Source organism: Astyanax mexicanus, chromosome 4 (assembly GCF_023375975.1).
Source record: "Astyanax mexicanus isolate ESR-SI-001 chromosome 4, AstMex3_surface, whole genome shotgun sequence".
Lineage (NCBI taxonomy): Eukaryota > Metazoa > Chordata > Actinopteri > Characiformes > Acestrorhamphidae > Astyanax > Astyanax mexicanus.
In genome coordinates, this window is record NC_064411.1 from 23,291,081 (window position 1) to 23,305,020 (window position 13,940).

Here is a 13,940-nt window from a genome sequence, read left to right on the forward strand (position 1 = left end):
CTGGAGTACATGACTCTCTCCACCACACATCTGTACGAGAAGGTGAGGACTACGCTCCAGAGTCCAGCTTGTCTCAGCCTCCTGAGGAATTAGAGCCGCTGATGTGTCTTCCTGACCAGAGTGGAAGTGTTGCTCCAGGTGTGGTTGCTGCTCAGGTGCACAGCCAAGTACCTGTAGCAGTCGACCACTTCCACCGCAGATCCTCCAATGTGCAGGGGGATGTGGGCATGCTGGCCCCTTCTGTCCACAATCATCTCCTTCGTCTTCTTTACGTTGATGTAGAGGTTGAGACCCATCACTGCGGAGCTCTTGGGGACTGGGATGATGGTGGCAGTCTTCAGGCAAGTGGGGACAGCTGCCTGGATTAAGGAAGCGTTGAAAATGTACGCCAGAACTTATTGAGAGCCTCAGGCAGGGATGGGTCTTTGGAGCTTTGTGCAGCGTTGGATTTGTAGTCCGTGATGCACTTGATGCCCCTCCACATGCTCTGTGTCTCCTGGGAGGAAAAGTGTCCCTGGATTTTCTGAGCATATGCAGCTTTTGCCCTGCTAAGTCCAACAGTCAGCTCTCTTATAGCCCTCCTGAGTTCATCTGAGTCACCGGACCTGAAGGCAGTACCCCTGACTTTCAACAGAGAACGGTCCTCTGCGTTCAGCCAGGGCTTCTGGTTCGGGTAGCAAGTCAAAGTCTTGGTGGCAATGACATCCTCCACACACTTGCTGATGTACCTGAGAACAGTAGATGTGTATTCCTCCAGATCCTGCTCCCCCTCACACTCAGCAGCCTCTCTGAAGACCTGCCAATCTGTGCAGCCGAAGCAGTCCTGCAGCACAGCGTCGCCATCACTTGGAGCGCGGTTTGGAGCGCCACAGCGGGGGATGGTATGCGGGGACCAGCATGACAGAGATGTGGTCGGAGAGCCCAAGGCGGGGGAAGGCTCTGTACGCGTCCCTCGTGTTGGTGTAAACACGGTCCAGCATGTTATTACCTCGCGTTGGGATGTTCATGTGTTGGTAAAACCTTGGCAGCGTGTTCTTCAGTTCTACTGGGTAAAATCCCCCGCTACCATGTAGAACGCGTCCGGATGCTTGTTCTGAAGCGAGCTGATGTCATAAAGCTCCTTCAGCGCGTTGTTAGCATGAGCATCTGGTGCCATATAAACCTTGAACACCGCCAAAAGTTAAACACATGCTACTCTACCTTAGGAAGTAATTGTATATTTAACCGTTTTAAGCCTGAACCATTAAAAAATATATATTTCTCTCTGAATTTCAATCTGAAATGGACTATTATGTTTCACTTCAACACAAATCCATTTCACACTGGAGTTCTCCGTTGGGCGCCTTTGAGTATTTAACAAATAATAACACAAAACAATCTCAGGCCTATAGGTTTCATGTCAAACATATGTTGAGAAAACACAATGAGATTGCAGATCTGCGATATAAAAGCCTTTTATTAAAACACACAGATGAGTAAATATAGAGGTGAAGCAACACAAAGATAATAGTTGGTACTGGAAAGAAACATATAAGAAACTACATTATTTGGATATTCTTAGTAAATTTGGAGATTAAAAAACCTTCAGCAATATATAATATTCAATAAGGAAAAGATAAGCGAGTATAAAACTTGAGTAATACAACACAGCCAAATATCCATCTATATCCCTCTATGGTAACAGATTTTTAATCAGACTGAACCATAGACAAATGAGAACAACAGCAGAGGGAGTAAATGAGCCCGCAACCTTACTACATATATATATGTATATATATATACATATATATATGTGTGTATATATATATATGTATATATATATATATATATATATACATATATATATATATGTATATATATATATATATGTATATATATATATATATATATATATATATATATATATATATATCTGCATCTTCTTGTGGAATGCATGGATCAGTAAGTTATTAAAACACTGCATGTCATGATACAAAAGACTGAAAAAACATGGAATTTACTATACATGGAATTTACTATACGTTGTAAAATTACAGAGAAAATATACAAGGAAATGCTGTAATTTGGGTGTGTCTAGTTGTACAGGAGCAAGAAGCACTCATTTCAGAATCTGCTACTATTTCCTCAAACCACCAGAGACACCAATGTATCAAACATTATTAAACTATTATTTAGCTTAACTGTTCCATATGTAACTCATGTTCATATGGAACAACTGTTTTAACTCATTTTCTCAACACAGAATAACATCAACTGTTTTAGCACCACAGAGATAATTATTAAAGTCTTTAAACTGCAGTTTTAATCCCTTTTAAACAAGCTCTGATTGTAACTCAAGCATCAGTAGCAGTAATGCTAGTAAATCTACTGACTAAAAAACATTAGTTGTAGAAAATGGAAATATAGAGGTACGTTTTCTGTCCTATTTTAGTGAAATACTTTGTTCTACTTTGTGAAATTAAAGGAAACCCCCAGAGAAGTAGTTATACAGTGTTTTAAATGAGAGTTTTAGCTTTTTACTCCATTGAGCTCCATGCATTGAGGACTCCCTCGCGGGCTCCCTCTAGCGGTGATGGGGTATAATGTGATATAGCGGGGGAGGGGGAGGGGGCGGGGCTCTACATAACCCGGATGAGGCTGAGCTTCCGGGGTCTGTAGCTGGAGCGGAGACAGAGCAGGATCAGCTGAACTACAGAAGGTACGGAGAATCTCTCTCTCTCTCTCTCTCTCTCTCTCTCTCTCTCTCTCTCTCTCGTTTACAGATCATAAACAGGATAACGGAGCCTCACACTCCTGCCTTCCCTCCCCCACATCACTAATACACACCTGAGATTAATCTGAACTAAACCTGAGATAAATCAGTTTTGTGGAAATTCCTTCTTAAGTATGTGTGATAAGTCTCTACTCATTTCTTAGCTACTCTAGTTTAGATTGTTTAGTTTAGTTTCAAAATTTCCTTCTACTAAATCCAGTTTCACAGTTGCTGGGAAGTCATGTGACTTTCCCGTCAAAATAAAAGTCAGCTTGTAAAATGTTAAATTTAAGAATGCATGAATTAATGATTTTAGTGATTATAGCAAGGAGAAGTTCAGGTAAGAAGTGGAATTTTACTAAGTGACGTTAATTGGCTTACTGATTTAACAGAAAACTTGCTATTTCACTGTAATAATGAACATAAAAATTACAATATATTTAGCCCCGCTGTTATTAAGAAATCCCAGCTAAACCATTACTGTTGAATACAGTCTCCATACAGTGCTTCTTTAAAGATACTTAAATAAATAAATAGTTAAATGACTCTTAACAAGACAGTATCACATATTACTAAATTACCAATGTTAAAAAATGTAGTAGATCCTGTTAATTATGATATGAGTCTTTAGTTAAAGGAATTTTAATGGTGAATAATGTCTAAAATTTTTTCATGTAATAACTAGTTGAACCATTAATTAAAAATTGTACAATGTTTCTTACTGTTGTAGGCAAAGTTAATTGATGTAAACTTATTGGTAATGTTATCTGTATTTAAAATATTTTGTTAAACATATATAGATGTGTCAAACAATGTGATTTAATGTTTAACAGAAGTAACATTATAAAGAAAAATATATTTATTTCAGCTGCTGACAGCATGTTTTATACTGTACTATTTCACAATCGTACATTTTAGTACCTATTTTATTATCTATATTATTTCATGCATTTATAAGTTTGAAAAAGCTTTTAATTAGTTTTAAACTTTATCAAACTACTTAATAATATATATTTTTACAGATATAAAACAGAATATTATTACATATCAGGCGGACTTTTATTTTGACAGAATCGTTTAGGATCACAATAGGCCATCGCAGTTGTGTAGTCATTTTGTAGTCGGTGACATGTTGTTGTTTATGCCCATATTTGGGGTTTCATGTCTGAACTGTTTTTGTAAATGGCAAAAATGAACAGGCTTTTCAAAAACTCGCCTCTATCTAAAGCTGGGCGATATGGCCCAAAAAAAAAAATCTTTTATTTATTTATTTATTTTTTTATCCGATTTTCGATTTAAACAGATTTTTTTTCCCCTACTAAAAATGAAATTAAAGAAATTGTTAAAAACTAGTTTTTATTTATTTAGTTTTCACTTAAATGGTTAAAATGGTTGTGGTTAAAGTGCTACCAGAAACAAGCAAAAACCAGAAACAATGCAAAACATCTGGTAACTTTTCGAAAGCTAGTTTAGGTACTGACACAATGCACCCTCAAACTTAAAAAATAAATAAATAAACCCATCCTCAAAGAACAAATAGAAAGAAATAAAATGGTGCCCTTTTTGATAAAACTTACAAAATAAAAAACAAGTACAATTAAATATGCTATTAAGTAAAAACTTTTCCCCTTTGGGCTTGAATTGCAAAACAAAGCTTTTAAAGTGCCAGTAGTGTTCTATAAAATGAGATGATCTTTTCTCATTAATATGCAAAAAATCATAAACTGTAGTGCATACAGTACCTGGTACGTAGTTGGAAGATGTGTCAGGGACAGTTGCTTGTTTTACTTTGGATGGTGTGCTAGTGCCGTTGCTGCGTTCATTCCTTTGAGAGCAGCACTTTTCCCACTCCGCTTCAGTTTAAGGTGTAGAGATAAATTTGTCATGCTGCTTCGTTTAGAAGCGATCGGTTTAAACACACCTTACAGCGAGGACCTGTTTGGTCCACGTCCGACGCCGCAAAACTGAACCAACTCCAGATCACGGAGCGAGTTGCTCCGTTTTCGGGCACGAGTTCCGCCGTCATGTGTGTGGGGTGCCTGGGGGCGGGAGAGAGAGAGGGGCGGGGGGTGCGTGTGGGAGAGAGGGGCGGGGCTAAGCTCACTCTGAAGTACAGGAGCCCACAGGGGAGCTTCGGTGGTGAAAATTAAAACTCAGAGAAAATCGATTTTCATAAAAACACATCGTCCTTAACTGTAAATTAGAATTAATCAAAAAATCGATTAATCGCCCAGCTCTACCTCTATCACATTCTGTGCTGAATACATATGTTTAGGACCCTGTACTTTTATTTTCCTCCTGAACATCACTGGATCCTCTGAATTACGAGATCGTTTAGTTGTCGTAATTAGAATAATGCTAGAGTTTAGCTAATGCTACAGTGCACTGAACTGACCTCACAGCACAGCAGCACAGAATGTGAGGGGACTATCAGAGATTAGGGATGTCCTGATCCAGCTTTTTGAATCGATCCGATACCGATAATTATATGCACTTCCGATCCGATACTGATATCGGCCGATACCGGCCTATCCGAGCATGTATTAATGTTTAAAGTTATTTAGCCAACGTACTTACTGTTGTTAAACTCATGTTGAAAACATTTTGCTCTTGATAACAAGTAGCCAGCTGAATAAGGTGTGTTTGAATAATTAGGTGTGTTTGGTTGGTAAGGAGAAACTGACCTGTTAATTTAGCAATTAATAAACTAAAAATAGACAAAATAATAAATAACAATGAGAAATGGTGACAGTAAACCAAGGCTTAAAAAGTGCAAATAATATTGTAAATTGTATTTAAAAAAGCAAAACACACAAACTGAGTAGAAAATAGTCTATTAACAACATCAGTACTCTTGAGTGCTGTACTCATCAGTGCTTTTGAACAAGTGTAAACCAAAGCTTAAAAAAATCAGTGCAAATATTGTAAACTTTTTATAAGCAAAATGCCTTCTACTCCCCAGTCTCCTCAACACTTTGCTGCTCCAACCCCATCTACAGTCCCCATCCCTTCAGTTCCAACTGTTTGCCCTGCCTGCAGTCCGAGCATGATGGGGAGATTCTTTTTATACAAAGACGAGCATTTCAATATGCTCAGGTGTCAGCTTGCTCCTGTGTTAGTAATGTAACCATAATATAATAAATATTTTGTCTAAGCAATTAAAGCTAAATTATCAAAATAAGCTACGTTTCACACAGTTTTACCTTTTAGTTGCATAAATAAGAAACATAACATGTTTCATAAACTTCTTTATTTGCAAATAATTGTGAAATTTACCCATACCCACTAGTTGAGATGTGATACTACAATAAGCATAATGACACTAAAAACACAACAAGCAAACATCATAATGTTAAGAGAGAAAACTTTATTAAATTCAAAGAAAAAAACTCCTCATAAAGGGCGCTAACGCTGCCTCTAGCCGGTCTGACCGGAGTTCATCTTTCTCGGCCTGGGGAGATGCTATGCTTGTGTACTGAAGGTGTGCTGAAAAATGCGGACCGGATTTTACTCCCACTGGCAAAAACACAGCAAAAACTGGAATGAACTATCTAAATGGGTGTGCTGGAAAACCCGGATAGGACTTTTAAAAAAACTGGATCGGCATTTTTCGCGTCCGATCCGATCCAAATATCGGATCGGGACAAGCCTATCAGAGATATAACACTGGCTGTAGAGCTCCGGTCAGATCACGATTTGGATTATACATATACATTCCATACTGAGCTCACTGCTCATAATATTACTTGCTCAGAAAAAAAGAAAAACACTATATTTGAAAGTCATTCACTAAATGTGTATTTACAGGACAAATTATAAGAAGTGATGATATTTAAGGTGGAATGGGAAATTAATTAGCTAGAGTGAGCTAACGGACAATGCCTAAAAACGATACAAAGATACATTTTGTTCAGATAGCTGGTTTCCAGGCTTTAGTAAGATTTAGTTAGTTTTTTTTTTTTTTTTTTTTTCAGATTTTTCCCCATTTTCTCCCAATTTGGAAATCCAATTGTCCCACCCCTTTGTGCGTCCCCATCACCAGTGACGCCTGTGACCTTCGGAGGATGCGGACGAGCACACGCCTCCTCCGACATGTGTGAAGTCAATCATCCCTTTTTTCGAGCTGCTGCGGATAAATCATTGCCTGAGCAGCTAGCGTACTCGTAGGAAAGCACAGCGGCTAGGCTCCAATTAATCCTCTCACAGACGCCTCGTGCCGCCCAGCGCCACCTTAAGTGTGATGGGGAGAGAGCACCATCTACCCACCCCAGAGGGAGCAGAGCCAATTTTGCTCCCTCTAAGCACCGGCAGCTTGATGGCATGAGCGGGGGTTCGAACCTGCGACCTCCTGCTCATAGTGGCAGCGCATTAGACCGCTGGACCACTCAGCGCCAGATTTAGTTAGAGTTGATGAAATTGTGGGTAACGTTAGCTTCTGTAAAACTGCAGCAGGTCTTGGAGCTGGTGTAGAGCTTCTGCTGCTCTCTGGCTCTGCAGATGAACTTAGGCTTTGAACCGATGTTGTGATACACCACCGTGTCCACTATATTAATTTGATAAACAAATCAGTTAAGCCATTGATGTGGAGCTGCACTTTTCTGGGTAAAAATCACAATTACACATTTCTCAACACATTTTCATTTGTGTTTTTTATTCTTAAAAGATTTTGATCTACATATAACAAAAAATATATGTACGTGTCTTGAACACAGGAGTGCATATCACTGTTAGCCTGAAGCTACTGTGGTGGAAGTTAAAGTGAGCTGCAGCAAATCAGAAAATTTAAAATATTTATAACATAAAATAAGTGTGACAGGTAGGGGGCGCTAGACCACCAAAAGTTAGGAGTCAAGACCAGAAAGAAGAAAGAGTCCACTACAGGGACACTTTATTTAGCATATAATTCTAAACAAGGTACACAGCCACAGGCTGGGGCAAGTAGGGCGTTATCAAAACGTAGACGTGGAAAATAAGAAATTAATGAAGTAAATAGACAAAAATATATATATATATATATATATAACGCCCCTTAGATAATTAATTTTAACAGGGGCAAGCAGATAGCTTGCCTCCTATTTAGGGTTAATAGGGGAATTTAAACAAATAGCAGAGGTGGGCTAATTCTAAAGCCTCTAAGAGGGAGAAAAAGGAATACAAGCAAGGCGCAGCGTTTGTAGCCTCGGAGCTTGGATTTCAGTAGAGGCTTGTGGCTTCTTAAGCAGCCTGGCGTAGCTTCAACTCCCGGATTAGTCACACAGCGTTTAGTCAGCTGGTGGAGTAGAACCAACCACCCCGAGTTCAGTTCGCTTCCTCCAAAAACGCTGTTCAGCTGCGTGCCTCAGTGTCTGGCAGCCGTGTGTAATCGTAGCGTCCCACCCCCCTAGCCACGAGGTCTTGGTGCCTTTCCAAAACACTGAACCAGCAGGAGCGTTCAGCACCCTGGACTTTTTTTCTTTCTAACAATCTAGGAAAGTTCTCAGCTTCTAGTGAGACCTGAAATGAATTTAGACTGTCTGTCTGAACAGTGGGCCATCCTTATAAAGGCATTAAACAGGTGTCAGCCTGATTCTTGCAAGTGGGGAAAAGTGGCCTCCCTCTAGTGGTTGGAGGACCACCAGCGCCCCCCTTACACTATGGACCTACAATGGGAAAAAGTACAGAATCTTTTTTGATAATATGAAGATGTCCCAGTAGTTTTATCAATATGTTTTAGGCAGTTCTTTTCAGTTAATTGACCTGGTTTTATTTTAATATTTAATGGCATTTTTCTTTGGTTTTTTTTTTTCAGAAACAAAAATATTCTCCTGAAATTCATCACCAACAACCAAGATATGTAACAAAGAGCAATGTTGAACTGCTGAAAGATGTGAAGCAGAAGCCATCCTGAAGATCCTCCAGAACACGCAGAAATTGTTTGCTACATTTAACAGGTAAATTAAGCCAAGTCCCCACATGGAGGAACATCAGCACTCTGTCAAGAGTTTTACTAAACAGAATGATCTCAAAAAGCACCAGTGCATTCACACAGGAGAGAAACCGTATCACTGCACAGACTGTGGGAAGCGGTTTAATCAACAGAGTCATCTCCAACGACACCAGCGCATTCACACAGGAGAGAAACCGTATCACTGCTCAGACTGTGGAAACAGTTTTACTACACAGAGTGAACTCAAAATACACCAGCGCATTCACACAGGAGAGAAACCGTATCACTGCACAGACTGTGGGAAGCGGTTTAATCAACAGAGTCATCTCCAACGACACCAGCGCATTCACACAGGAGAGAAACCGTATCACTGCTCAGACTGTGGAAACAGTTTTACTACACAGAGTGAACTCAAAATACACCAGCGCATTCACACAGGAGAGAAACCTTATTACTGCTCAGACTGTGCAAAGCGTTTTAATCAACAGAGTCATCTCCAACGACACCAGCGCATTCACACAGGAGAGAAACCGTATCACTGCTTAGACTGTGGGAAGAGTTTTACTGCACAGAGTGATCTCAAAATACACCAGCGCATTCACACAGGAGTAAAACCGTATCACTGCTCAGACTGTGAGAAGTATTTTACTACACAGAGTGAACTCAAAAAACACCAGCGCATTCACACAGGAGAGAAACCGTATCACTGCTCAGACTGTGGGAAGAGTTTTAAACAACAGAATGATCTTAAAAAACACCAGCGCATTCACACAGGAGAAAAACCGTATTTCTGCTCAGACTGTGGGAGGAGTTTTAATCGACAGAGTACTCTCAAAAAACACCAGCGCATTCACACAGGAGAGAAACCGTATCACTGCTCAGACTGTGAGAAGTGTTTTAATCAACAGGGTGATCTCAAAATACACCAGCGCATTCACACAGGAGAGAAACCGTATCACTGCTCAGACTGTGGGAAGAGTTTCAATCGACAGGGTGATCTCAAAATGCACCAGCGCATTCACACAGGAGAGAAACCGTATCACTGCTCAGACTGTGGGAGGAGTTTTAATCAACAGAGTCATCTCAAAAGACATCAGCGCATTCACACAGGAGAGAGACCGTATTACTGTTTCAAGTGTGAGAAGTGTTTTACTACACAGAGCCATCTCAAAAAACACCAGCAAATTCACACAATTTAGATACCGCATCACTGCTCAGACTGTGGAAAGAGTTTAACTACACACTCATCTTAAACTGCATCAGTGCATTCACACTGGAGAGAAACCGTATCACTGCTCCTACTGTGGAAAATGCTTTATTGAACAGTCATCTCACACTGCAGGGGATGATGTTTCCATGTTGTTTTCATGTATGATTGAATATCTACAGTACAGGCCAAAAGTTTGGACACACCTTCTCATTCATTGCGTTTTCTTTATTTTCATATCTATTTCGTCACTGTCCTATGAAAAACACTTATCTCCATTTTTTATGATTTTTAGTCTACTACATAATTTGAAACTGTTTAAATTTTTAAACTGTCACTTACGCTGTGCCAAAATTTCTTGATGAACGGACCAATAGAATCTCTTCAAAATTACCTGAAATAAACTCTTTTTACATTGACTTCCATTAAAAGTTTGCAAGGTTTTTTCTCTCTCCTGTAAAGTTGAACAGCGACGATTTACATTGTAGACTCACTGAAGGCATCAAAAGTATGAATGAACACATGGAGTTATGGATTCAACAAAAACAAACTGAAAACATGTTTTATATTCTAGTTCTAGTTCAAAATAGCCACCCTTTGCTCTGATTACTGCTTTGCACACTCTTGGCATTCTCTCATTGAGCTTCAAGAGGTGGTCACCTGAAATGGTTTTTCAACGGTCTTGAAGGAAGGAGTTCCCAGAGGTGTTTAGCACTTGTTGGCCCCTTTGCCTTCATTCCAGCTCACCCCAAGCCATCTCGATTGGGTTCAGGTCCGATGTCTGTGGAGGACAGGTCACATAATTCCATGTGTTCATTCATAGTTTTGATGCCTTCAGTGAGAATCAACAATGTAACTAGTCATTAAAATAAGGAAAATGCATTGAATGAGAAGGTGTGTCCAAACTTTTGGCCTGTACTGTACATTTGTTAATGCCTACAGAGATCTCCACCACTTAGTCGAACATGTTGTGGTTTAATAAGTTTTAAACATTGTCATACATGGTACCGCTAACTCCATAAACTAAGAACATATATTTCATAATCCTGATATTTTTAACCTTTTTCGTGATATGAATTGTAAAAAATTGTAAGAAAACTTTACTCATTTACAGGTGCAATGCATTGACCTTTAGAACTAATAATATGAAACATTTAAAGAGTGTGGATTTTATAATTCCAGGACATGCTTGGTTAAAAAATTGAGTATGTATCTTAAAACATATTGTAGATTTCTGAAGTTGTGATCCACAGAGTTGATCAGAGTTTGATTTACTTTTCTTTCGGACAAGCAGTTAGCCAGGTCTAATTTTAAATTACTAATGAACCAATAGAAGCACATTCATGTAGGTTTCTCCTCCCACCAGTAAGAAGATTGGAGTCTCAGTGAAAGGCCAAAAGACCATGGAACCTATCACAGCATTTGATACTAACACAGAGTAATTCAGACTTTGCAGGGCAGACAGAGCCCATTTTTTAGAGTAGTTGCGGTAGGAGTTAAGTTCTGAAGATGGGAGAGTTCTCCCTAAATGTTATAGCTGTTAGGAGTAGATTAGGAATCTTAGCTTACAACTAAATGTTTAGTATCAAATCTTCAGTGCCTATGATTATAAGGTTTTGAATGCATTTAATCTTTTTTTCTAGTATATGCAGATTTATTTATTTCCATTAATTTCTAGTATCTCTGTTTTCACCCTGTGGAAGCCAACCTCAGTTTGCTAAGACTAGCATAGCTTAGGTTAATGCTATTAACCGCCAGGCCCCCACCCATATGAAAAGAGAAGGGGAAAACACCACCTGAGGAACTCCAGAGAGAGTGCTCCCAAAATTGAGACCCAGAGCCACAGAGAGACGACACTGTTCCGGGTACTGCCGGGTGGACTGGAGGAGCATCCAGACCCCGCAGAGATGCCAACAAAATCCTTTCCAGAGGTTAAATAAAATACTCCAGCTGTAGTTCTCATACTGAAATCAACCCACTCCAGACTTATGTATGGAGTAAAGTTCTCCTTCACTCCATCTGCTGGTGTTCTCTTTGGTCTATGGTTCAGTCTGTCTGATTTAAAATCTGTTGGCATAGATGAATACAGAGGGATATTTAGTTGTGTTGTATTACTCAAGCTATATACTCTTATCCTTTCCTTATTAGACATGATATCCCCAAAAGTTCCCCAAGTTCCCTAAGAATAAAGTTATATGATCGTTTTTATCCAGTACCTATTTGCTAAGTGCGGACCACGCCTAAAGAAGTAGAGAAAGAAGAAGAAAAAAGGGGAGAGAACTCAGGGAAATTTGGGCTGGAGTTCTGAACTGCGTGCTTGAAGAAGCGTGCAGTTATATCCCCCCTTTTTTATTTAATAAGAAGTGGAAGAGTAGAAAAAGGGGGTTGTTGGGGAGGAGGTGGGTTGCGAACTTTCGTCACGAGAGATAGTTAGTTAGGGGAGGTATTTATAGGACGCTTGATTGATACGGGGTGGAGTTAGAACGTAGAGTTCGGGCGTGGTCCTTCTCCCAAACTTTTGTTATTACATAACATCATCTATTATCTTTGTATTGCTTCACCTCCATATTTACTTTTATATATGTTTGTTTTAATAAAAAAAAACTTTGATATTGCAATATCTGCAATCTCAGTGTGTTTTCTCAAGAAATGGTTGGTAACTTCTCTGTGACCTGATGGATCTTCAGAATGAATTATGTTATTATTTTGTAAGTACTAACTGGCACCCAAAGGAGAATTTCAGTGGAAAAATGGACTTGGGTGAAGTAAACAGTAAACCTAGCAACTCCTTAGCAACCACCTAGCAATTGCTTAGCAACACCATAGCAACCACCATGGATACCATAGCAACACCTTAGCAACCACCTAGCAACTGGTTAGCAACATTATAGCAACCACCACAGATAGCATAGCAGTGCATAGCAACCATTGACAGTATATATTAACTGGACCAAGCCATCCCACTGATTTCAATGGAGCCAGGTGAGGCCAATCGTGTCACTTCCTGATCGGCTTCTCGTGGGGCGTTAACCGGGAAAGTGAGAGAGTGCGCAGGTGCCAGCATGATGCGAATCTTCCCCGTGCCGTGCAAACAACTGTACTGTTTATAGGAGCTGCACAGAACTATTCACTCCAAAAAGAACACAGTGAGAACTTTTATTGAATGAAAAGCAGATATAAACTAGAATTACTGCAAGCCAATATCAGTCCACGGATTTACTGAAGATTATTAATAGTTTGTCTATATAACAAGCATTTAGAAACTCTGTAATGATAATAATAAATGTGTAATATAAACTATAGTTCTATCTATACATTATAATTCTCATGACCTATCTTACTTCTATTTACTATTATCTTACATTGCTTTTCTTGCTTATGGCTCCAATCCTTGGGAGAGCCTGAAAACAGCTTAATGTTGCTTAATGTACTAAATCAGTTAACACCAAACTAAACTCATTCATTACTCTTCATTACTACTCTATACTACTGTAAGGATGAACTTATACTCCATTAGGAAGCGGTACATTTTACATAAAGATTTTTTTTTCTTTTCATTGAAACCTAAAAAAATCATTATTGAGTATTTAAGTATTTGTTAGGTAATTTGTCTTTGGTGAAATTAATAGCTAAAGGCCAGAGTAAACCTACAGGTCAAATGCAAACATAAACATTGTAATACCTTGTAGTGTAAAGACCTTAAAATATTTAAAATATGAACCGATCTACAAATGATAGTTATGATAAAGGACATTCCAGAAAAAATAACAACAAAACAATATAATACATGATCAAATAGAGTGCACAAAAATGAGAAATAACAATGACAACTTGTAGGAATTCATAAAATGGACACAAGCAGGTACCTTGATGTTCAATTTTATTAATCACTTCAGCTTCATCAGCTGTTTTACAGATCTTTAGAATAAATATACAATTAAAGGGAAAAAGGGAGAGCAATACATAACAAAATAAAATACAACAGAATTAACATTGTATTATATTTGCATAATAAGAGGTTACTTTGACCCTGTTTGACGGCAATCGAATACTTT

General features: G+C 38.9%; 8 protein-coding genes across 9 annotated transcripts in view; 5 read left to right on the forward strand and 3 right to left on the reverse strand.

Moving 5' to 3' along the window:
• LOC125780501 (zinc finger protein 239-like) overlaps nucleotides 1-13,940 on the reverse strand; it is a 1,096,042-nt gene that overhangs the window by 497,631 nt on the left and 584,471 nt on the right.
• Nucleotides 1-13,940, reverse strand: part of LOC111188533 (zinc finger protein 239-like) — a 280,707-nt gene that overhangs the window by 254,275 nt on the left and 12,492 nt on the right. The window lies entirely within an intron of this gene.
• Nucleotides 1-13,940, reverse strand: part of LOC125801342 (zinc finger protein 239-like) — a 280,707-nt gene that overhangs the window by 254,275 nt on the left and 12,492 nt on the right. The gene's annotated exons all lie outside the window — the stretch shown is intronic.
• LOC111188532 (zinc finger protein 239-like) overlaps nucleotides 1-13,940 on the forward strand; it is a 193,828-nt gene that overhangs the window by 123,292 nt on the left and 56,596 nt on the right. The gene's annotated exons all lie outside the window — the stretch shown is intronic.
• LOC125801459 (zinc finger protein 239-like) overlaps nucleotides 1-13,940 on the forward strand; it is a 193,757-nt gene that overhangs the window by 123,221 nt on the left and 56,596 nt on the right. The window lies entirely within an intron of this gene.
• Nucleotides 1-13,940, forward strand: part of LOC125801296 (zinc finger protein 665-like) — a 57,544-nt gene that overhangs the window by 12,959 nt on the left and 30,645 nt on the right. The window lies entirely within an intron of this gene.
• LOC125801264 (gastrula zinc finger protein XlCGF26.1-like) overlaps nucleotides 2,683-13,940 on the forward strand; it is a 212,196-nt gene continuing 200,938 nt past the window's right edge. Inside the window, exon 1 of the mRNA XM_049477705.1 lies at nucleotides 2,683-2,698. The gene's annotated coding sequence lies outside the window, so the exon portion shown is untranslated. The remainder of the gene's footprint in view (nucleotides 2,699-13,940) is intronic.
• LOC125801251 (zinc finger protein 271-like) lies at nucleotides 8,541-12,503 on the forward strand. The gene has a single exon (XM_049477677.1). The coding sequence runs from the start codon at nucleotides 8,705-8,707 to the stop codon at nucleotides 9,875-9,877; it is 1,173 nt and encodes a 390-aa protein (XP_049333634.1). The 5' UTR covers nucleotides 8,541-8,704; the 3' UTR covers nucleotides 9,878-12,503.